General features: G+C 54.6%; 2 protein-coding genes across 6 annotated transcripts; one reads left to right on the top strand and one right to left on the bottom strand.

Moving 5' to 3' along the window:
* Positions 1-7,261: 7,261 nt before the first annotated feature.
* Positions 7,262-9,601, top strand: RPL29 (ribosomal protein L29). 4 transcript variants are annotated; one of them, XM_054483671.2, is made up of 4 exons: positions 7,262-7,387; positions 7,774-7,818; positions 8,136-8,200; positions 9,115-9,601. In XM_054483671.2, the coding sequence occupies exons 2-4, from the start codon at positions 7,782-7,784 to the stop codon at positions 9,478-9,480; spliced, it is 468 nt and encodes a 155-aa protein (XP_054339646.1). In that variant the 5' UTR covers positions 7,262-7,387; positions 7,774-7,781; the 3' UTR covers positions 9,481-9,601. The 4 variants fall into 4 exon arrangements, with proteins under 4 accessions (XP_054339646.1, XP_054339644.1, XP_063517988.1 ...); XM_054483669.2 differs by having other exon boundaries at positions 7,385-7,650; XM_063661918.1 differs by lacking the exon at positions 7,262-7,387 and adding an exon at positions 7,391-7,513.
* Positions 9,602-14,036: 4,435 nt separating this feature from the next.
* On the bottom strand, positions 14,037-20,477 carry ACY1 (aminoacylase 1). 2 transcript variants are annotated; one of them, XM_054483673.2, is made up of 15 exons: positions 19,663-20,477; positions 19,091-19,202; positions 17,979-18,043; positions 17,785-17,889; positions 17,303-17,397; positions 16,918-16,994; positions 16,745-16,834; positions 16,584-16,640; positions 16,183-16,256; positions 16,048-16,097; positions 15,791-15,935; positions 15,620-15,688; positions 14,641-14,720; positions 14,414-14,474; positions 14,037-14,329 (listed from the first exon to the last, which is right to left on the bottom strand). In XM_054483673.2, the coding sequence occupies exons 2-15, from the start codon at positions 19,194-19,196 to the stop codon at positions 14,165-14,167; spliced, it is 1,239 nt and encodes a 412-aa protein (XP_054339648.1). In that variant the 5' UTR covers positions 19,197-19,202; positions 19,663-20,477; the 3' UTR covers positions 14,037-14,164. The 2 variants fall into 2 exon arrangements, with proteins under 2 accessions (XP_054339648.1, XP_054339647.1); XM_054483672.2 differs by having other exon boundaries at positions 19,694-20,474.
* Between the last annotated feature and the right edge of the window lie 1,559 nt (positions 20,478-22,036).

The following is a 22,036-nucleotide window of genomic DNA, read 5'->3' on the forward strand; positions in this document are numbered from 1 at the left end:
TCTCCTGGGAGGGAGTGAGGACTGGGAGACTTGGGGCTTGAAATCTTTGGGAGAAGACAGCTCCCTTGTTCATTCAGAATAATTCTTTCAAAGGTCATTTCATCCTGTCCTGTCTCCATCTTAAAGAGTCCTCCATCTGATCCCTAGGAAGGGGCGGTCCTGGGATGCAGCCAGGGCATTAACCCCAGGACTGCTTGGTGAGCAGAGAAGTCCTCTCTCCCCAGCCCGCCAAGTCTCTCTTTAGTCTGAGCTGGGAAGAGAGGGAGGGAGGGTACAGGCAAGAGGTGCATCCAGGCAGGATGGGGTTAAAGGAGAAAGGGAACTAGAAGGGGGCTGTGGTTGCCAAGGCAACGACATTGCTGGGGCCATTGGAGCCTGCTGGGGAGGGAAAGGAGAGGGGTGTCCCTGCCAACCCTCAGCTTCATTCTTCCTTTTCAGATGCTCTTTGTTAAAAGGGAGTCTCCGTAGCCTCCTTTTGTGGCTGGGAACAGGAGTGGGGAGAGGTACTTGGGGCTTCCATCCAGCCCTGTCCAACACCCTCATGTCACCCACTTACCCTGTCCCTTCCCTCCCACCCTTCCTGGCAGGTTGGTTTTCTGTGCTGCTGGACTTCTCTTCCATTCATACTTGGCCAGTCCTTGGCTGCCTGAGGCCAACTGACCCCGGCCCAGGCCTGCTCAGGCAGCAGCCTGCCCTCCACCCAAGGACACTACCGACACTACCACCTCCTTTGTAGGCCTGCTCTGGATGTGGCAGGTGTGTCTGGCAGAAGCAGGGGCTGGCACAGAGGATGCCCTCACTCTGGGCATCCGTTGGCCATAAAGGCCACGGGCTTCTCTTGTCACATGGCAGTCACTGTCACAAGGCCCCCTCCATGGCCTCATTGGGTACAAACCACCCTGTGCTCCCCCAGATTCTGGTAGGTGCCTGGACTGCAGTAGCTCTCCATTTGGCTGTGGGACCTCTAGCCAGTCATGCCCAAGGACTCCATCTCCCCATCTGTGAAGTGGGGTGATAAAAACCATACCCCCTCCAAACGCTGCTGTGCGGTCTCACAATCAAACCCGCGGGCCTCCCAAATGCACAGCGAGGCTCCGGGAGGCTTCCTGCCTCCTCAGCCCTGGCGCTACTCGCCTCCACTGTGGCAGGCGGCTGAGGCTCCAAGAGGTGAAGACGCTCTGCTGGTGAGTGGCAGTCAGAATCGAAAACCAAGTCTGTCTGATGCCAAAGCCTGTTCCTTTAACCCACAAGAGGCATCCCCCTTGGGTAACTCCAAAGTGGGCCAGGATGGGCTGTGCCCAGGGATGCCCACGGGCTCTACTTCCTCTGCCTTGAACCCTCTCTGGGTGAAGACACCTCACCACCACCACCAGGAACTTGGAGCTGAGGGAGACCTGACCCAGCCTAGAGAACCTGTTCAAAATAGAAGGCACTGAATCTGGAGGTGGGGGTGGTGGAGAGTGCTGAGAAGAGCAGCTGTGAAAGGCCTGGGAAGCTGCAAGAGTGTCCCGCGGGAGGGGAGCGGGTGCCTGTCTACAGCCCACCTGCAGCACCAGACTCCATCCGCGGTCCCACTCTGCCCCCTTGCGGACGATAGGCTCACATCCCGGCTCACTCCTGAGCTAGGTGGGCCAGGTGCGCCCCTAGAGGGAGATCAGGCCTGGGGCTGAGAGGGGTGCGCGCGCGATGACCTGAGGAATAGGCCGCACCTTCCAGTTTCCACTGGAACTGACTCTCTTTTGAGAGATACTGAGCACCAGCCTGGCATTGCATGCAGCCCATGGCCCTCTCCTTCTAACAGGAGCTTTGAATCCCAGGCTCCTGGTGGGGAGTGAACTTAACTCTATTTTCCAACCCTGCATTCCATTTTTTTTTTTTAATTTTTTTGAGACAGTTTCACTCTTGTTTCCCAGGCTGGAGGACAATGGCGCGATCTCGACTCACTGCAACCTCTGCCTCCTGGGTTCAAGCAATTCTCCTGCCTCAGCCTCCCAAGTAGCAGGGATTACAGGTGCCCACCACCACACCCATCTTAATTTTTTGTATTCTTAGTGGAGATGGGGTTTCATCATGTTGGCCAGGCTGGTCTCGAACTCCTGACCTCAAGTGATCCACACGCCTCAGCCTCCCAAAGTGCTGGGATTATGGGCGTAAGCCACCATGGCCGGCCCCCTCCATCCCATTTTTAAACCCCCAACCCCAGGTCACTCAATCGCTGCTGGCACAACCCTTGTATCAGGAAGCTCACTACCGCTGGGAGCAGCCCATAGTTTGGAGGGAATTCTGATTGCAAAAATGCCCCTTGTCCATGAAGCTGGCATTTGCTGTCCTCAGTCACAGTTCTGTCTTCTAGGGACACACAGAATCAAATAGCCCCTCCCTCAGAAAGTTCTAAGCAGATCCAAAGTCCCAAAGCCCACCCCACCTCCACAATTCTGTCTTGTGGGGGTAAAACAACCAGATAAAACACCTTGGTTCTGATAACCTTCACAGTCCCTCTTACCTGAAAACACTGGTAGTCCCTGTATCTCTGGAACCTCAGAGGCTGAGGGGACCCAGCCCCCGCAAGCACTGCCACCTTCCTCCACCTTGGCTTTCTCTTGTTGTTCCTTGGATCTTGTCCTTATTTTTAGCATCCACTTGCCACTGATTTTCTTTCCCCAAGCCCCGTCTCCCTCCCCTGAGGCCTTGTAGGGAAGATGCATGGCTGAGACTAACAATGATTGAGCACCTACTGTGTACTTAACATAGTGTTCTGCGCTTTACTCAAATTATCCGGTTTAGCCCCAAGAGGTAATTACTATTTTTATCCCCACATTACGCTGGGAACTGAAGCTTAGCAAGCAAGGCTCTGGGTCAAGGAGAAGAGCTGACTCTTATCTCTGAGAAATCCCTCCAGGCCAGCTGGCTTCTCCACTCTGATTCTGTCATCTTCCTGGATTTGTGAAATGTGCACATTTAACTCCTCAAACATGTATCAGGTCCCCATATACTCCTGGGACTGTGACAGGAACTGCAAAAACAACCCCAGGTGTCTCCAACCCCATCACTTTGCTGAGGAGACACTATGAGATCCTACTTGGGCTTTGAATTGGGTAATGGGTCTGGACAAGGCCTGGACAAGACAACACCCTTGCAGGCCACATGGGTCGGGCTGATCACATCCAGCCCCATCCAGCCCTATCTCGTCACCCAGGCTCACATCTTTCTCTGCCTTGTGCCCAAGGCATTTGAGAGAGACCTGGCTGATGCTCTGCTGAGTCCAGATAGTGGCTCTGCCCAAGGCTACTCCATGGAGGAGGCAAGTGGAGCCCGGCCTCCAGGCAGATTTGAGATGGGGCAAGAACCACTCACTCATGGAGGGTGAGAGTGTGTCAACCCTAGAGGAAAGGTTAAGTTCTTTGCCTTTTTGTATGTGTGTGCCAGAGACTCCATTGACATATGGTGATATTTATTGACCTCTTCTCAAAATAATGTTTCAAAATAGTAAAATAGATTAGGATTACAAAAGATGTTCACGAGCAGAGAAAGATGTCTACAAATTATGATTAAATGCATAAAATCAGGTTACAGAAGAGTTTATATAGTGTTAAGTTTCCATTTATGAAAGAGAGGAGTGAAAAAGGGAGGGAGGAAGAAAAGAAAGAAAGAACGGAGGGAGGGAGGGAGGGAGGAAGAAAGGAAGGAAGGGAGAAATAAAGAAAACTATCCCTAGAAAGAATACTGTCTTTATAGACATGGATGGCCCTACCATCCATCCCACTTTGAAAAGCATGACAGGGACTGGCACGGTGGCTCACGCCTGTAGTCCCAGCATTTTGGGAGGCCAAGGTGGGCGGATCACTTGAGGTTAGGAGTTCGAGACCAGCCTGACCAACATGGTGAAACCTCATCTCTACTAAAAATACAAAAATTAGCTGGGCGTGATGGCAGGCGCCTGTAATCCCAGCTACTCAGGAGGCTGAGCCAGGAGAATCGCTTGAACTGGGGAGGCGGAGGTTGCAGTGAACTGAGATCGTGTCACTGCACTCCAGCCTGGGCAACAAGAGCAAAACTCTGTCTCAAAAAAAAGAAAAAGAAAAGAAAAGCATGACAGGTCAGTGGCTCCAGGTCATGGTCCCCTTTGGCTCCTGGACAGGTCCCCTCAGGTCACAGCCAAAGTTCCTCATTCTTGTCACTGACTCCCCCTTGCCTAACAGCTGGGATTTAACTCCGGGCCAATCCCTGACACAGCCCCAGTGGTACTGCATGACCATCATCCATCTCTGAATCTGCCTCCCCCATCAGACCGTGGCTTTCTGCTCACTGCTTTTTCTGCCTCTGTCGTAACAGTCTAGCTAAACCAAGTCACTACTCACTTTTTAGGAGCTGTGGGAGTCGCTACCCAGCTGGAAGGCCACATAGCAGGGCAGCCGGGTTCTTTTAAAGTCATCACAGGCTGGGCATGGATTGCAGGCTCACGCTTGTAATCCCAGCACTTTGGGAGGCCGAGGAGTGTGGATCACCTGAGGTCAGGAGTTCGAGACCAGCATTGCCAACATGGTAGAAACCCTGTCTCTACTAAAAACACAAAAATTAGCCGGGCATGGTGGCAGGTGCCTGTAATCCCAGCTACTCGGGAGGCTGAGGCAATAGAATCGCTTGAATCCGGGAGGTGGAGGTTGCAGTGAGCCAACATCGCGCCATTGCACTCCAGCCTGGGCAATGAGAGCAAAACTCTGTCTTAAAATAAATAAATAAAAGTAAATAAATAAAGTCATCACCGCCCCCGCTGTCAGCCTCTACCTTGCTGGCTTCTCTTTCTCAAGGATGTGGCAGTCAGACCTCCTCCTCCCTGTCCCAGTCTCCACAGCCACCTCTTCCACTTCCTGAGCTGAAGCCCTGACTTGCTGTCAGGCATCACACCACCCCCACCTCCTGTAGTCCCTGTCTTTGCCCACCAGGTTCTCTACCTGTGCTCAGCACCCCACAGGGACTTTATTCCTGCAGAGACACTCTCCTCTGGGCTCAGCTGTTTCTTTCTTGGCACCAGGTCATCCATCAGTATATAAGCCTGCTTTTCATTCTCCCAACTCACACCTGTCAGATCTCTCTCCCCTTTCTCAGGAATGCTTCGGTAAGGAGTCATCTACATGTCCTGCCTCCACAACCTCCTTTCCCCTTCACTCCCTAAACCTCTGCAGTATGCGTCTGTCACTCCATGAACCTGGCTTGTCAAGGAACGTTCACTGGGCATGTGTTTATTAAGCTCTTGCTCTATCTACATTGTGCTGAGTTAGGCAGTGGGAAAATGAAGGTGATCAAACCAGTCCCAAACTCTGGGCTCCTATGATAATGGACACATACACAAGTAAGTAAACAATGCAATTAGAGTCTGGGAAAGTTCTATAAAGAAAGCAAACCATGGCCGGGCGCGGTGGCTCATGCCTGTAATCCCAGCACTTTGGGAGGCCGAGGCGGGTGGACCACGTGAGGTCAGGAGTTCAACACCAGCCTGGCCAACATGGTGAAAACCCGTCTCTACTAAAAATAATTCTTTAAAAATTAGCTGGGCGTGGTGGTGCGCGCCCGTAATCCCAGCTACTCGGGAGGCTGAGGCAGGAGAATCGCTTGAACCCAGGAGGCAGAGGTTGCAGTGAGCCGAGATCACACCACTGCACTCCAGCCTGGGAGACAGAGTGAGACTCTGTCTAAAAAAAGAAAAAAAAAAAGAATAGAAAAGAAAGAAAACCATGAGAGGACACAGAATAACTGGTGAGGTGAGGCAGTGGTTCTCTATTTTAGATAATGGAGTCCAGGGAGGCCTCTATAGGAAAGAGCACACCATCCAAAAAGCAGGGAGAAGGGCAGTCCAGGTGGCTGGGATAGCAAGTGCAAAGGTCCTGAGGCAGAACACACGTTTGTGGTTGGCAGGAAAAAAAGGCAATGGGTTTGGAAAGAAGTAAATGACAGAGGTTGTCAGGGTCAAGTGGGTAAAGAATTGATCTTCAATGCAAGGGGATGTCCTTGCAGATTTAAGGGACAGGATCTGATTTGTATCTTAAAACAAGTCCTCAAGCCCCACTGCTGTGTGGAAAATGAACTATAGGGGGAAGAGGTGGAGAAGGCAACAGAGTTGTTAGAGGCAACACTTTCTCAATTCTGATGTCCAACAGGCATCTCACATTTAATGCATCCAAGAAAAATATCTGGCTCATCATTCCCCCTCAAAACAAAACAACCAAAGCCCCTGCTCCCCACTCAATCTTCCATCTCTGTAAACAGCCCCACCATTCACCCAGCTGTCAAGCCAAAGACATAGGGGCTATCCTTGCCTCCTTTTTCTCCCTCATCTTCTGTGTCCCAAGTCCAGTACTCTTTCTTTGTCCACTCCTCTGCATTCCCACTGTCCTCCCTCAGGTCCAGGCAGCCCTCTCTCCTTCCTCCCCTCTGCTCCTTCTCCACGAAAGAGTCAGGAGTTTTTTGTTTTGTTTTGTTTTTTGTTTTTTTGAGATAGAGTCTCGCCCTGTAGCCCAGGCTGGAGTGCAGTGGCGTGATCTTGGCTCACTGCAACCTCCACCTCCCAGATTCAAGCAATTCTCCTGCCTCAGCCTCCAGAGTAGCTGGGATTACAGGCACGTGCCACCATGCCTGGCTAATTTTTTTTTTTTTTTTTGTATTTTTAGTAGAGATGGGGTTTCACCATGTTGGCCAGGCTGGTCTGGAACTCCTGACCTCGTGATCCGCCCACCTCAGCCTCCCAAAGTGCTGTGATTACAGGGGTGGTTTTAAGAACACAGATCGGCCAGGCGCGGTGGCTCACGCCTGTAATCCCAGCACTTTGGGGGGCCGAGGCGAGCGGATCGCGAGGTCAGGAGTTCGAGACCAGCCTGGCCAACATGGTGAAACCCCGTCCCTACTAAAAATACAAAAATTAGCCGGGCGTGGTGGTGGGCGCCTGTAATCCCAGCTACTTGGGAGGCTGAGGCAAGAGAATCGCTTGAAACCGGAAGGCGGAGGTTGCAGTGGGCCGAGATTGTGCCACTGCCCTCCAGCCTCGGTGGAAGAGCGAAACTCCGTCTCAAAAAAAAAAAGAAAAGGAACACAGATCTCCTTGCCCAACAACATCCCTCAAGGATTCCTTTCTCTTTCAGGATCTTGAATAAGACTTAAGAGCCAGGTCCTGGAGAAACAGAGAGGGGAGGAGGCAGCCTGAAGGGGGCGGAGGCAAGCTCGTAGCACCGCCTACACGTCTGGCTTGCGTTCTTCCGGGCTTCGGAACTTTTCTTCCTGGAGCCAGGGGAAGCCTTTCCAGTAGTACTTTCCGGCGTTGTTGACCCTATTTCCCGTGCTGCACCGCAGCCCCTTTCTCTTCCGGTTCTAGGCGCTTCGGGAGCCGCGGCTTAAGGTGAGTGTTGGCCGCGCGGCATCCGACGCCATCCGCGACTTACGGGCGGCGGCGGGGCGCGGGCTGCGGAGAGGACGGGTGACCGACCGTGTGTCTGTGAGGAGCGAAAGCTGCGGAGTGGGAATGGTGCTTCTAGGTCCTAGGAGGGGGATGGCAGGGAAAGCCACTTTATTGAGGAATGCAGCTTTCCAGGGCTAAGGAGTTGATTTCAGGGCATCATTACCTGGGTTTGGGAGGCCGGCACTGGCGTTGGGTGGTGCAGGGTAAGTCGAGACTCGTGGAGGCTGCACATTCTCTGTCTGCAGGCTCATTCTGACCAGAATGAGGGGGCAGAGGTGGCCCAGCCTGGCGAGCCCCTAACCCTGATCTCCACTTTTGTCTTCCAGGTGCAGACATGGCCAAGTCCAAGAACCACACCACACACAACCAGTGTAAGTTTTTTGGGCCCTGCCTATATCCCAGACCCTGGCAAGGACTGGTTCAGGCAAACTGGGACAGGGATGAAGGGGCACGTTTCCATTGTGGGCCTGAGGCTGATTGATTTCACCCAGTAATAACTTTAGGGTTATAGGTTTAGAGATCTACTTGAGATACACAGTGTTTTGCATTTAGTAGTAAGGGTTTCCCGTATCTCAAGTGTAGCTGCTGTAGGAAGCGTTGGTTCTCCCAGACTTGCCAGCTGTGATGTTGGATGGTCTTATTAGAGGAAAATTCTTTGTTGGCTTAATTCCCTTTTTTTCTCCCACAGCCCGAAAATGGCACAGAAATGGTATCAAGAAACCCCGATCACAAAGATACGAATCTCTTAAGGGGGTGAGTGCACTGAATCACATGGAAGTGTCTTTTCTTGGTTCCAGGTGCACAGTCAAGACCTTTCATGTAGTTTTTCTCTAGCTTTGGCTTCTGCCTGAGCACAGCCTAACTGGCCCACCCAAAGCCTGCAATTCCTTTTTCTACCCTACCAGACCCATAATAAAGCTTTCCTTGGTCTTCCACAGCCTGAAGTGTAACCTTCTGGTCAGGGTGTAACCTGCCTCCTGAGGGCAGTTTGGCCATCTCCCTTGCTTGGCAGTGGCACTTAGGGTAAGGAGTGGCCTTGTCTGAGTGCGTGCAGGGCACATTCCCACACTAACCAGCCTTATGACCTCCATCTGACCCAGTGCTGGAGTTGGGGTCAGCTTCTCTTCCTGTGTCGGGGTTTTAAGGATTAGCTGAGAAGGCTGGAGGGTCTAGGGGAGAGCTGAGCGTGTCCCCAGTCTGTTCCTCCCCTTTACTTTTGCTCTCTGTTCCGTGGAGTGAATCACAAACTCTGAGCCTCAGTTTCCCCAAATTCCACCTTGGCTATAAGTCTTTTGGACCAGACTTGGTATTTAATTGACACCTTCTTCTAAAGAGGGGAGGGGGTGTCCCTGAGGGGATGTCAGGAAAAAACCTGGTCGAACCCCTGCTGTAGGAAGTTGAAGCCCCACAACCTTGGCAGACAGGGCAGCAAAGCAGCTTGTAATTTTGTTCTTGAAGGAGGTCTGCACAGCATTACCCAGGTGGCGTATTGGCTCCCTGGGGTGGTGGTACACTTTCTCTGGAAATAGTTTCAAGAGGTTGGGTATTTCCACATTTGAGGTTGACTTGATGCTGTCTTCAGAATGCTGGATACCCCTATGGAGAGGGGCAGCAGGGAGAGACTTGGGGACCCACATGCTGCCACCTGTACCTTTCCTGCTTTTCAGGTGGACCCCAAGTTCCTGAGGAACATGCGCTTTGCCAAGAAGCACAACAAGAAGGGCCTAAAGAAGATGCAGGCCAACAATGCCAAGGCCATGAGTGCACGTGCCGAGGCTATCAAGGCCCTCGTAAAGCCCAAGGAGGTTAAGCCCAAGATCCCAAAGGGTGTCAGCCGCAAGCTTGATCGACTTGCCTACATTGCCCATCCCAAGCTTGGGAAGCGTGCTCGTGCCCGTATTGCCAAGGGGCTCAGGCTGTGCCGGCCAAAGGCCAAGGCCAAGGATCAAACCAAGGCCCAGGCTGCAGCTCCAGCTTCAGTTCCAGCTCAGGCTCCCAAAGGTGCCCAGGCCCCTACAAAGGCTTCAGAGTAGATATCTCTGCCAACATGAGGACAGAAGGACTGGTGTGACCCCCCACCCCCGCCCCTGGGCTACCATCTGCATGGGGCTGGGGTCCTCCTGTGCTATTTGTACAAATAAACCTGAGGCAGGATTTGTTAGCCTCTGTCTATGATCCTGGGGATGGGTTTGGTTGCTCCATCTGTTGTGTGGGAGAAGACATGAGTCTGGATGGTGGGATGTGGGTGGGAGTCAGGAGATGGGGCCCTGAAGTGCAAGAGGAGGACTAATGAATGAGAAATGATTGGGGGCTTTTGGAAAGCTCGGGCACATAGCTTGCTGGACTGTGTAACCTGCCGAGCAAAGGGAGAATTTTTTTTTTTTTTTTTTTTTTTTGAGACAGAATCGTGATCTGTTGCCCAGGCTGGAGTGCAGTGGCGCCATCTCGGCTCACTGCAAGCTCCGCCTCCCGGGTTCACACCATTCTCCTGCCTCAGCCTCCGGAGTAGCTGGGACTACAGGTGCCTGCCACCACACCTGGCTAATTTTGTTATTGTATTTTTAGTAGAGATGGGGTTTCATTGTGTTAGCCAGGATGGTCTCGATCTCCTGACCTTGTAATCTGCCTGCCTCGGCCTCCCAAAATGCTGGGATTACAGGCGTGAGCCAGTGCTCCTGGCCCAAAGGGAGAAATCTTAAACAGCCTCATGAGGTCTTAAAGCATACTCCGAGGGAGGGGAAGGGGCCCCGCTGAGCAGCTGTGCACTCTGGCCTGAGGTGTCCCAGATTTGGGCTCTTTTGGTGCACCTGGTCAGCATCCACTGCTCTGGGCTATGTTAGTCCCCCAACAGCTAGGGACCCAGAAAGGCAGGTGGTGGTGGCACTGCCTTACTCCCGTGACTGGTTCTGACCCTACTGTGCCCCTGGGTCAGCTGCTTCACATGGAGGTCTTTATCCTCAGCAGTCAGTGAAGCAAGTACTGAAGTAATAGTAAGCCTTGTGGAGGCTTCCTATAGAAGGCACCAGGTGGGCACTTCCCGGCTGCACTTAATCCTCAAAACCAGCCTCGGTCCAACCTTGGACACTTTAGAAACTCCTAAAGGGGTGCTGTTATGCTACAGCAGCAGGTGCAGCCCATGGCACATGATCCCCTACTTCTGAAGTAGGTATCATGATTATCTTTGTTTCACGGGTGAGAAAATATTGAAGATAATGAACCTAGGAAGGGGTGGGGGTAGCATTTGATCTAGGCAGTCCATCTGGGGCCCTAGGAGGTTTCAGTTGCCCAACCAGGGCTGGGGCTGCTAGCTCTTGACTGTAATCCTGGCAGTCTCTGGGTGGCCACCTACCCCTTGCCAAGGCATGACAGGTGGAGGTGGGGTTGAAAGGGAGCAAGAGCAGGTTCTGTGTTCCGAAGGTGGTTTGGCCCAGACAGGCCACCAGGTTGATAACTTCCAAAGTGAGGTTTCTGTGCTGGTGTCCTGGACGTGAGGTGGGAAGGTTCTTTCCCCAGCCATCCTGCCATGAAAAAGGAGTGATCCCTTTACCAAGTTCTGGTCTGAGGGGGAGGCCAGGTCAGGGCTTCAACTGGGCTTAAGGTTACAGCCAGCTGCTACCCTCAGCCTCCAGCTTGTACATGGAACCTGCCTTATGCTCAGGAAGCACAAATTCCCAGTTCTTGAGTTTCGACTCCTTCACCTCCAAGCTCTGTCGTCTGGGGCAAACTATATTAGTGGAACCTGTTTCTTTTTCCTTTTTTTTGGGAGAGTCTCGCTCTGTCACCCAGGCTGGTATGCAGTGGCGTGATCTCGGCTCACTGCAACCTCCATCCCCTGGGTTCAAGCGATTCTCCAAAATCAGCTTCCCGACCACAGGCACATGGCACCATGCCTGGCTACTTTTTTTGTATTTTCAGTAGAGACGGGGTTTTGCCATGTTGCCCAGGCTGGTCTTGAACTCCTGAGCTCAGGCAATCCGCCCGCCTCAGCCTCCCAAAGTGTTAGGATTACAGGCATGAGCCACCGTACCTGGCCAGTGGAGCCTGTTTCTGCATCGCTAGTGGGACCTGGCATCCATCACAAGACTGCTGTAAGGGTTCATTGAAAAGTAAGCCAGTCTAGGCCGGGCGCTGTGGTTCACGCCTGTAATCCCAGTGTGTCTGGAATTGGTGGGTTCTTGGTTTCACTGACTTCAAGAATGAAGCTGCGGACCCTCGCGGAGAGTGTTACAGCTCTTAAGGTGGCCCGTCTGGAGTTTGTTCCTTCTGATTTTCTGATGTGTTTGGAGTTTTTTCCTTCTGGTGGGTTCGTGATCTTGCTGGCTTCAGGAGTGAAGCTGCAGACCTTGGCAGTGAGTGTTACAGCTCATAAAAGCAGCGTGGACCCAAAGAGTGAGCAGCAGCAAGATTTATTGCAAAGAGCAAAAGAACAAAGCTTCCACAGTGGGGAAGGGGACCCAAACGGGTTGCCACTGCTGGCTCAGGCAGCCTGCTTTTATTCGCTTATCTGGCCCCACCCACATCCTGCTGATTGGTAGAGCCGAGTGGTCTGTTTTGACAGGGCGCTGATTGGTGCGTTTACAATCCCTGAGCTAGACATAAAGGTTCTCCAAGGCCCCACCAGAGTAGCTAGATACAGAGTGTCCATTGGTGTAGTCACAAACCCTGAGCTAGACACAGGGTGCTGATTGGTGTGTTTACAAACCTTGAGCTAAATACCGATTGGTGTATTTACAATCCCTGAGCTAGACATAAAGGTACTCCACGTTCCCACCAGACTCAGGAGCCCAGCTGGATTCACCTAGTGGATCCCGCACCGGGGCTGCAGGTGGAGCTGCCTGCCAGTCCTGCGCCGTGAGCCCGCACTTCTCAGCCCTTGGGTGGTCGATGGGACTGGGCACCGTGGAGCAGGGGGCGGCAACTCATGGAGGAGGCTCCGGCCGCACAGGAGTCCATGGAGGGGGTGGGAGGCTCAGGCATGGCGGGCTGCAGGTCGGGAACCCTGCCCCGGGGGAAGGCAGCTAAGACCCGGTGAGAAATCGAGAGCAGCGTCGGTGGGCTGGCACTGCTGGGGGACCCAGTACACCCTCCGCAGCTGCTGGCTCGGGTGTTAAGCCCCTCATTGCCCGGGGCAGGCAGGGCCGGCCGGCTGCTCCGAGTGCGGGGCCCGCCAAGCCCACGCCCACCCGGAACTCCAGCTGGCCCGCAAGCGCCGCGCGCAGCCCCGGTTCCCGCTCGCGCCTCTCCCTCCACACCTCCCTGCAAGCTGAGGGAGCCGGCTCTGGCCTTGGCCAGCCCAGAAAGGGGCTCCCACATTGCAGGGCTCCTCAAGTGCCGCTAAAGTGGGAGCCGAGGCAGAGGAGGCGCCGAGAGCGAGCCAGGGCTGTGAGGACTGCCAGCACGCTGTCACCTCTCACCAGCACTTTGGGAGGCCAAGGCAGGCGGATCCCCTGGGGTCAAGAGATCGAAATCATCCTGTTCAACATGGTGAAACCGTCTCTACTAAAAATACAAAAGTTAGCTGGCCGTGGTGGCACGCGCATGTAGTCCCAGCTACTTGGGAGGCTGAGACAGGAGAATCCCTTGAACCCCGGAGGCGGAGGTGAAACCCCGTCTCTACTAAAAATACAAAAAGTTAGCCGGGTGTGGTGGTGGGGGCCTGTAGTCCCAACTACTCAGGAAACTGAGGCAGGAGAATGGCATGAACCCAGGAAGCAGAGCTTGCAGTGAGCCGAGATCACGCCCACTGCACTCCAGCCTGGACGACAGAAAAAGACTCCATCTCAAAAAAAAAAAAAAAAAAAAAAAGCCAGTCTAAGTCCTGGCTCCTTGTCAACTATGAGCAGAAGTGATTGTTATTTCTATTAGTACTAAGCCTGCAGCCCAGAGCCAGGCTCTGGACTTCTGGCTACAACTAGAAACTTAAAAAATCCAACTACCCCACCCCAGCCCTGTCTCCCCTGCCCCATGCTCGGGGAAGTCAGAACAGGATAGAGCAGATCTGGCTAGATCAGGCTCTGCTATTGGGGCCATAGTTTACTCTTGGTACTGCCTGGGGGTCCTAGCAAGGCTGAGGTGGAAGCCCAGTTCCTGGGCCTCTGCATACACAGATCCAGGGTGCTGAGGCCCCTAAGATGAACTGACCTAGTCTACCAGGGACCCTGCCCCTCTGTGGCCCCTGCTGCCAACACAAGGGTGTACAGGTTTTGACAGGAGCCAGCAGTCACCGTTGGCCCTCTGCCTGCCCCTCATCTGGCAGGGGCCCAGCTGGTGCTATTCTGGTCCTGTCTTAGGATCCCAGATGTACACCCAGGAAGATGGGAGTAGTTCCTGAGGTCCTTAGTATCCCCCTTTGATGGGAATGGAATCCCTGACAGGTCAGAATAAGTATGGTGGCCACTCAAATAGGAACTGTGGCCCTTTCTTGCTAGGCACAGACATGGCTGGATGGTACTGAATGGGTGTGCTGTGTCAAGGGGCACAGAGCAGTGTGGGGTAGTGGGGAAGTGCTCACTGCCAGGCTCAGTTTCCTCATCTGTGAAATGGAGATGGTAACATGTCCCCAGGAAAAGGAAAATTCTTGCTCCACGGGTGTCCTTGCTGTTAGTACTTCAGAGACAGCCCTGTCCATAGACTTTATTATTTGGAAGGGGGAAGAGGAGGTCCTTGGCACTGGTTGGGATGGAAGCCCCAGGGGCAAAGGTTGAGGAGTTCCGGGGCTCAGCTCTCACTGGGCAGGGCAGGCACACTGGCAAGGGCAGGCAGCAGGCGTGTATATATGTCCACCCCACGGAGGAACACAGCCTCATGCAGCCGTTCATCGTGGTCGTGCAGCAGCACAGGTGTGCGGTTCATGGGTGAGAAGCCTAGAGCTGGGATCCCCACCTGCAGGGGCAAGGAAGAGCCGTTAGGGAAAAGCCAGCAGTCAGGCCCAGTCCACTGCCCAGGCACTATATGCAAGTGGCTCACCGCGCGGATATAGCGGTTGTCAGTGGCAGCAGGCATGATCTCAGGCTCCAGAGTAAGCTTCCTGTAGGAGAAAGAGCCTGATGAATGGGGAGGGAGAAAGGGAAGAATTGAAGAGACAAAGGAAGGTGGGAGAGAGGTGGGAGGAGGGAGGAGGGATAAGGGAGGGGGCAGCAGGAAGGAGAGGAGTGGGGGGCTGGGCTGTGAGGAGAGCTGGCCAGCGAGCTCACATGTCCTTGCAGACCCGGCTAAAAGCTGCCCACCAGGGGTTTGAGTCATCAGTAGGTGTCACTTGGGGGTGCATCCACTTCTGAGGGACGGGAAGAATGGCAGGATCAGGACATGGGCCTGGGCATCTTGCCCTATTTCCCATAGAACGGGCTGTGCCTAGCACAGAACACCTCCCCACCCCCACTCCTTCACCTACCCAGACATCTGGGTGGCCAGTCCAGCCACAGGTCCTCTTTCAGCCCCTCAAATGTCCTAGGTCTGGGACCTTCCCACCCTCCATCTACTTACCTCCTGTCCATCCTTCAGATCCTAGCCCAAGTGCCCCTTCCTTAAGATGGCTCCCCCAGACCTCTCAGACTAGTTGGATACTCCAGTTACAGGTTTTCAGAGTGCAAGGGGCCACCCTTTCTTGTACCACATGTGTTATATGAAAGTACGGCTGGGCGCAGTGGCTCATGCCTGTAATCCCAGCACTTTGCAAGGCCAAGGCGGGTGGATCACTTGAGGCCAGGAGTTTGAGACAAGCCTGGCCAACATGGTGAAACCCTGTCTCTACTAAAAATGCAAAAATTAGCTGGGCATGGTGGCAGGTGCCTGTAATCCCAACTATTCTGGAGGCTGAGGCACAAGAATTGCTTGAACCCGGGAGGCGGAGGTGAGCCGAGATTGTGCCACTGCACTGCAGCCTGGGTGACGGAGTGAGATTCTCTCAGAAAAAAGTAATATCACATAAATGTTTGATTTATATCTCCCCGTTTCACCATACAAGGGCATGAACTGTGCCTAATTTTACACCCCACAGCATTCCCCAGCACCCACAGTGGCCTCTACAACGAATGCTTGTTGGAATAAAATGTGTCTCTCACAGATAAAGAAATGCCCAGACATATGCAGACATACCAAGCACACACTCCACTGTTGCACACTTGGGTCTCTCCCAGCTCCCACACTCTCCCATCACATGTCCCAAGTCCATACCTGAGCAAACTCTAAGGTGACCCCCTCGCCAGCTGCCTGGCACCAGCTCTGCAGCTGCTCCTCAAAAGCCTAAGAGAAGGGAGACGAGCTGATCCTTCAGGCTTTCCAGAGGCCTCTAGGACAAGATTGAGGACCCAGGATCCCTCCTCCAAACCCAGGTGGAGGTGGCACCTTGAAGTCCACATCCGGTGCCACACGGAAGTCAAAGCTGGCGCTCATGGTGGCAGGTATCACGTTATAGGCCACGCCACCCTCTAGCTTAGTCAGGTTCACGGAGGTCACGGACCCCTCTTTCAGGTGGGGGTTTGACTGCAGCCTGTAGTGCGGGGGCAGGGTAGCGGCAGCAACAGATAAAAGAGGTGGCTCAGACTCTATCCTCTGTGGTACCGCCTCCCAGAGCCACCCCACCGCTTCCCAGCCTGCCTCACCTCTGCCATTCCTTCTCCCGGAATGCCAGGATGGAGCTCACAACCTTGTGCTACGAGAACATGAGGTTAAATGGGACAGTGGCCTCAGGATAGAGCCTCTTGAACTCCCAGACTCCCTCCCGGGGTGCCACGTACCAGCTTCTCTGCTGCTGTGTCCTCCATGAAGCGTGAGGCATGGCCTGGCCTCCCAGTGCTGGTGACCCGCACCCCTGGGGAGGTGTAGGGGGAAGGGAGTGTCTTCAGCATGAGGGGCTGGAGACACAATCAGCCCTGGGGTGGGCCCAGGTCTCCCCCTCATTCCAGGCTCCTCTGGCAGGGTCCTGTCCCCACTTAGGGCCCGTAGCATAGAGCTGGTTTCTGCCCAGTCAGGGCTTGCCCTCAGATAAGCTCAGATAGGAAAGAGCTGGGAGGCAGAGGCCCTGGGTTCAAGGCCTTCTCAGGCCTCAACTTTGCTGTGCAACCCTTCATAGGACTGTGCCCTTTCTGGCCTAGCCTCCCACCTGTAGAGTGAGCCCTCCCTCCAAGCTCATACTTACACCAGGGACTCCGCTCACTATAAAAGACAGTGAAGGCATCAGTGGGATTGGCTATGCCTGAGGAGGGAAAGGGGGTTCAGAGGGTGGAGCAGCTCAGTCCCCACTAGCAGCCTCCTACTCCCTCCCTGCCTGGCTGCTCATTGGCTTGCCAACCTGCTCACCCTCATCCAGGGCAAAGCCTGCCCTCAGGGCATGGAACTCAGGCCGCTGCACGAACAGCTCCATGCCTTGGTGACCACCAACCTCCTCATCTGTGAAAGCAGCAGGGACATGAGATAAGGAGGCTGCCCCGCCCCACCCTCCCCTTTCCCAAAGGTATCTGAGCCACTCCTACCAGGTACAAAGGTCATGTGGATGGTTCTGGGGAACCGGTGGCCCTCCACCTTCAGCCTCCTCACAGCTTCCAGGTACCTGAGGGGGCATAAGCCAGGTGCTGGGGGAGCCACCAGATGCTCAGGCTGGCCCCGCAGGCAGGGCCAACAGGCTGGAGTCCTGTGCCCTGGACTGTACCCTGCCACACCCTGATAGGGACTCCAGAAAGTCCCTGCTCCTCTCTGGTCTGAATCTCCCTATCCATGCAATGGTCATGGCAGTAATTCCTGTCCAAGAAGTCAAGGTGTTCCTTGGCCTTGAGTTTCTCCAATCACCCCCTCAGGTCCTGGGTCAATCCATTGGACCAGTGGGGACATTGTAGAGGAGTAGGAATGGAGGACACTCACTGGATGCTGATGCACTTCATGTCCTGGGCACCCCTGGCATAGATGTAGCCCTCAGAATCCTTGAAGGCCTCAAAGGGGTCGTGACTCCAATGTTCCTGGGGGCAGGGATGGAAAGAGGGGCCCAAACCCCAAATTTAGCCATTAATCCACTCTGGTCAACAGTGGCCCTGCCCTGGGAGCCCACCATAGGGTTGGAGTGACAGGTGGAGTGGTGGGAGAGGAAAGACGGGGGCTGAAGAAGGCAGCTGATTGCCATCCCCCATCACTGTCTCCTGCTTCCCACCCCCCAGTCCCCCACCCCACTCTGGCCCAGAACTTGCTGCTGGATGAAGGCTGCTTGAGTGGTGTAACGTCATAAGGATGTTGAGAGTTACTGCCAGGACTGGGACCAGGACCATGCGCTCCCTGAGGTTGAATCCTGGGGTCTGCATCACATCTGTCCCCAAGGCCTGCACTGCCCACCTCCCCAGCCCCTTACACACCTTGAAGACAGGCACCACATCCGTGTGGGAGTTGAGCAAGATGGAGGAGAGTGTAGGGTTGGTGCCTGGCCAGGTCAACACGGTCACCACATAGCCAGGTGCCACCTGGAGATGGTCATGAGGGTAGGTGGTCTGAGCAGGGTGAGGAGGTGCCCAGGCCCACCTCCCTTCCCCGCTTAGGGCCCCCGGCTCACCTCCACTTTCTGACAGCCCAGGCCCAGCTGGCGGGCTCTCTCCTCAAAGAAAGCCACAGCAGCTCCTGGAGGCACAGAGTGTCTTGGGGCTGCTTCTGCCTACCCACGGCTTCCCACCAGCCCAGGCAGCCCGGAGAGGGGAGCATACCCAGAAATGGGCTGCTGCCTCCCTGACACACTCCATATCCCTCAGAGACTCCTGCATTTCCATCCCCAAGAAAGAAGATATTTTTGGCTAGTCAGTGACCCTTTCTGGAAGGCCAGGCGGATGTCCAGGGTTGGAGGAAGGTGTTATCTTCCTTAAATATGGGAAACTATGGCACAGAGACATGAAGAGATTCACCCACCATCTCTCAGCTGATTAATCACAGAAGAGGAATTTGGACCCATGTACACAATTCCCAGCCACCAAGTTTTTTTTTTTTTTTTTTTCTTTTCCTTTCTTTTTTTTTTTTTCTGAGACAGGGTCTCACTCTGTCACCAAGGCTGGAGTGAAGTGGTGTGATCTAGGCTCACTGCAGCCTCGACCTCCCAGGCTCAAGCGATCCTCCCACTCAACCTCTGGAGTAGCTGGGACTACAGGTGCACCACAATTCCTGACCAATTTTTGTATTTTTCTGTAGAGACAGAGTCTTGCCATGTTGCCCAAGCTAGTCTTGAACTCCTGGGCCCAAGCAATCTGCCAGCCTCAACCTCCTGAAGTGCTGGGATAACAGGCAGGAGCCACCTCCAAGGCCCTAGCCACCAAGCTTGATTCCCTAAGGGCTGTGGCCTTTGTCCAGCCCCAGTGGACTTCTGGAGGGCCTCTCCTTTCCCTGTGGCTGCCTCAGGCTTCCCCCACCACTCCTGCCCTGGAGAGTGAGGTGAAGTTTTTCTTTAACCAGCTGCCAGGAGTAACCTTGGTCAGCAGCAGAGCCTCTGGGGAAAGGGTTCCTCCTTAACCTGGAGGGGCTGCCTCAGTCTGTTTACTTGGGGAATGGCTGGAGGGGTTGGGGAGCCATTTGGTACAGCAGAGTGGGGCTCAGCTGGGTGACAGGGGTTGGAGGCTGGTTTAGAGCACAGTCCCCGTCCCTTAGGCCCCGTCACAGGCTCTGGAACCACCGTCTTCTCACCGTAGTCAGGCTTGGGCTGGACGGTGCGGATGCGCAGGTACTGGCGGAAGAGCGTCACCGATGGGTGCTCCTCCTCGGGACCCTTGCTGGTCATGGCGCTGCACATGGTGAGCTGGGGGCAAAGTGAATGGCTAACTACCCCTCCAAGCCCCTGGAACTGGTGCGCTCCTGCACACTGCCTGTCCCCACGGCGGCTCCCGGACTTCCCACAGGGGTAGGATACCGTGTTTCGGAGCCTCCATTAAGGAGCACCCATTCTGTTTCAGGCGCTGGGCTGTCTGCTTCCAGCACATTTCCTTATTTAATCCCCAAAGAGCCCCATGAAGTTTGTGCTCAGAATGCCCACTTTACAGAGGAGAAAGCTGAGAGGCTCAGAGAGGTTCAAGGACAGCTCAGAGAGTAGCCGAGCAAGGTTTGAACCCAGACTTGTACTCCCCCCGCCCTCCTAAAAAAAAAAGGCAAAAACAAAAACAAAAAACAAAAAACAAACAAGAAAAACCTCAACGCCTCCCAGTTGCCCGGCTTTCAAGCCACGGAGCCCCAGTCCCTCTATCCCTCCCCAGGGCCCCCACCTCACTCTCCTGTCGCTGGGCTCACGCTCACCTCTCAGCGCCCTTTCCTGACTGTGGCCTGGACTTAGGGTCCAGCGAGGTCGCCTGGGAGGTCGCAGGCTCAGGACCGCCCCGGTCCGCCCACCACGTGGCCGGAGCCGGATGTCGGGGCGGAGACCGAAGACCGCCAGTGAGGGCCGTCCCAGCGCCCGCGGCCGCGTCGGCGCGGATGTCCCCGCCCGCCTCTGGTTCGGGCCTCAGCGGGATTACTGGAGGCTTAGATCCGGATCCCGCCTCCGGGCAGCGGCCGCCGCGGCCAGCGCCGCCCCGCGAGTTGCGAGCTCCGGGCGGGCACCGCTCTGACAGGCTCGCCCCGCCCCACACGACACGCCTGCCACTCCTGCCCCCGGGTATGCGCCGGGAGCTCAGGACGGTCCCGTCCCCTAAAGGCGCCTCCTCCTTCAGCCCCTGGATAGGGCGGGAGGAAAGGGGGCCGCCCCGAGGCTCTCAAGATGCAGAGCTGCAAAGCCCAGGGCCTGCGCCCCCGCCCTCCTCGGCAAGTCTCCAACGGCTCCCCTCTGCAGGCCTCAGCTCCTCGGGGAGGTCCTCCCTGACGCCTCAGCTCCGCTTGTACTGAAGTTATTGGCCAATGTCTGTCTGCCCACACTGTGAGCTCCAGGAGGCTGTGAGCTCCACTTCCTGCAAGGTTCTGCCCAGGGCCGTGCCGAGCCCGGACAGTGCCTGGAATGGGAATAAATGCATGGACAAGAGCACGTGTGACGGTTTAAGCGTGCCACTGCGTGTGCAGTCTATCAGTGGGTATGATTGTGTATGTGACAGTGTGAGATGGTGGGTGGGTGTGATGATGTCACTGTGAACGGATGTAATTGTGACCCTGGATGACAGTGTGAGGAAACTGGCTCTTCTGCAGCCACTGGAGGGGAGGCTAAACAGGCACAGGTGTACCACTGGCCCCCTGCAGGCCACAGCTGCAGTTGCCCACTTGTGTCCCAGCTGCCCTTTGTACTCCCAGCCGGGTCTGCCCTCTGCTCCAGGGGCTGAGTCAGCTTGGGGAAGGGTGAGGGACAAAGACTTCAATCTCTAGGCCAAGGAGGCAGGCTGGGGGGAGGGGTTCTGTCCCGCCTTTCCTGAGGTTTAAGTCTTGGCTGCTCACACATAACATGGGGGCAAATGGACTTTAACTCATAACAATGCTGGCTAATTCTTTATTTAGTTATTTTTTTGATACAGAGTCTCACTCTGGCATGCGGGCAAATAGATTTTAACTCATAACAATGCTGGCTAATTATTTACCTATTTATTCATGCGGGCAAATAGACTTTAACTCATAACAATGCTGGCTAATTATTTAGCTATTTATTTTTTTGAGATGGAGTCTCACTCTGCTGCCCAGGCTGGAGTGCAGTGGCTCCTTCTTGGCTGGCTGTAAACTCCGCCTCCTGGGTTCAAGTGATTCTCCTGCCTCAGCCTCCAGAGTAGCTGGGATTACAGGTGCGTGCCAGCACGCTGGGCTAATTTTTGTATTTTTAGTAGAGACAGGGTTTGTCATGTTGGCCAGGGTGGTCTTGAACTCCTGACCTCAGGTGATCCACCCGCCTCCGCCTCCCAAGGTGCTGGGATTACAGATGTGAGCCACTGTGCCCAGCCAATGCTGGTTTTTTTGTTTTGTTTTGTTTTTGTTTTTTTGAGACAGTCTTGCTCTGTCACCCAGGCTGGAGTGCAGTGGTGTGATCTCGGTCTTGGCTCACTGCAAGTTCTGCCTCCCGGGTTCACACCATTCTTCTGCCTCAGCCTACCGAGTAGCTGGGGCTACAGCCACCCGCCACCACGCCTGGCTAATTTTTTGTATTTTTAGTAGAGACGGGTTTTCACCGTGTTAGTCAGGATGGTCTCGATCTCCTGACCTCATGATCTGCCTGCCTCGGCCTCCCAAAGTGCTGGGATTACAGGTGTGAGCCACTGCGCCCGTCCAATACTGGCTAATTGTTAAATCACGTTCCCCACACCCTCTAGGTTCCTGACTTCCTTGGCTTGGCTGTCCAGACCCTGGCTTTCCCACCAATCCCTGTGGTCATGCAGCAGCAGTAATACACCCCGCCTCCCACCAGCAATTCCCCAGCCTTATGTGGCCAAGTACTCAGTTATCCAGACTCATTCAGTCCTATAACCACCCTCCAACCTAGGTGTTGCCATCATACCCGTTTTACAGATGAGAAAACTCAGGCACAGAGTGGTGAGGCCAGGCACTTAGGAAGTGGCGCATTCTTAGCCTTCTCAGACTGCTGGACATCCCCTCCAGCTCCCAGGCCCAAAGTAGTCCCAGACTTGCCTCCCACTCCTGTCCCTCCCACAGCACACCAGGAAACGGAACCTG

The sequence above is a fragment of the Pongo pygmaeus genome, chromosome 2 (genome assembly GCF_028885625.2).
Source record: "Pongo pygmaeus isolate AG05252 chromosome 2, NHGRI_mPonPyg2-v2.0_pri, whole genome shotgun sequence".
In the NCBI taxonomy this organism is placed as follows: domain Eukaryota; kingdom Metazoa; phylum Chordata; class Mammalia; order Primates; family Hominidae; genus Pongo; species Pongo pygmaeus.

Bases quoted from the DNA above. Each gene is read 5' to 3' on its own strand.
- ACY1 (XM_054483673.2), bottom strand. From the start codon at position 19,196: ATGTGCAGCGCCATGACCAGCAAGGGTCCCGAGGAGGAGCACCCATCG. The intron at 16,995-17,302 runs GTGAGTGTCCTC...ATGCCCCCTCAG, and splicing joins ATGAAGTGCATCAGCATCCA to GTACCTGGAAGCTGTGAGGA. The intron at 16,098-16,182 runs GTACGTGGCACC...ATGTTCTCGTAG, and splicing joins ACACAGCAGCAGAGAAGCTG to CACAAGGTTGTGAGCTCCAT.
- RPL29 (XM_054483669.2), top strand. From the start codon at position 7,566: ATGCAGCTTTCCAGGGCTAAGGAGTTGATTTCAGGGCATCATTACCTG. The intron at 7,819-8,135 runs GTAAGTTTTTTG...TTTCTCCCACAG, and splicing joins CCACACCACACACAACCAGT to CCCGAAAATGGCACAGAAAT. The intron at 8,201-9,114 runs GTGAGTGCACTG...CCTGCTTTTCAG, and splicing joins GATACGAATCTCTTAAGGGG to GTGGACCCCAAGTTCCTGAG.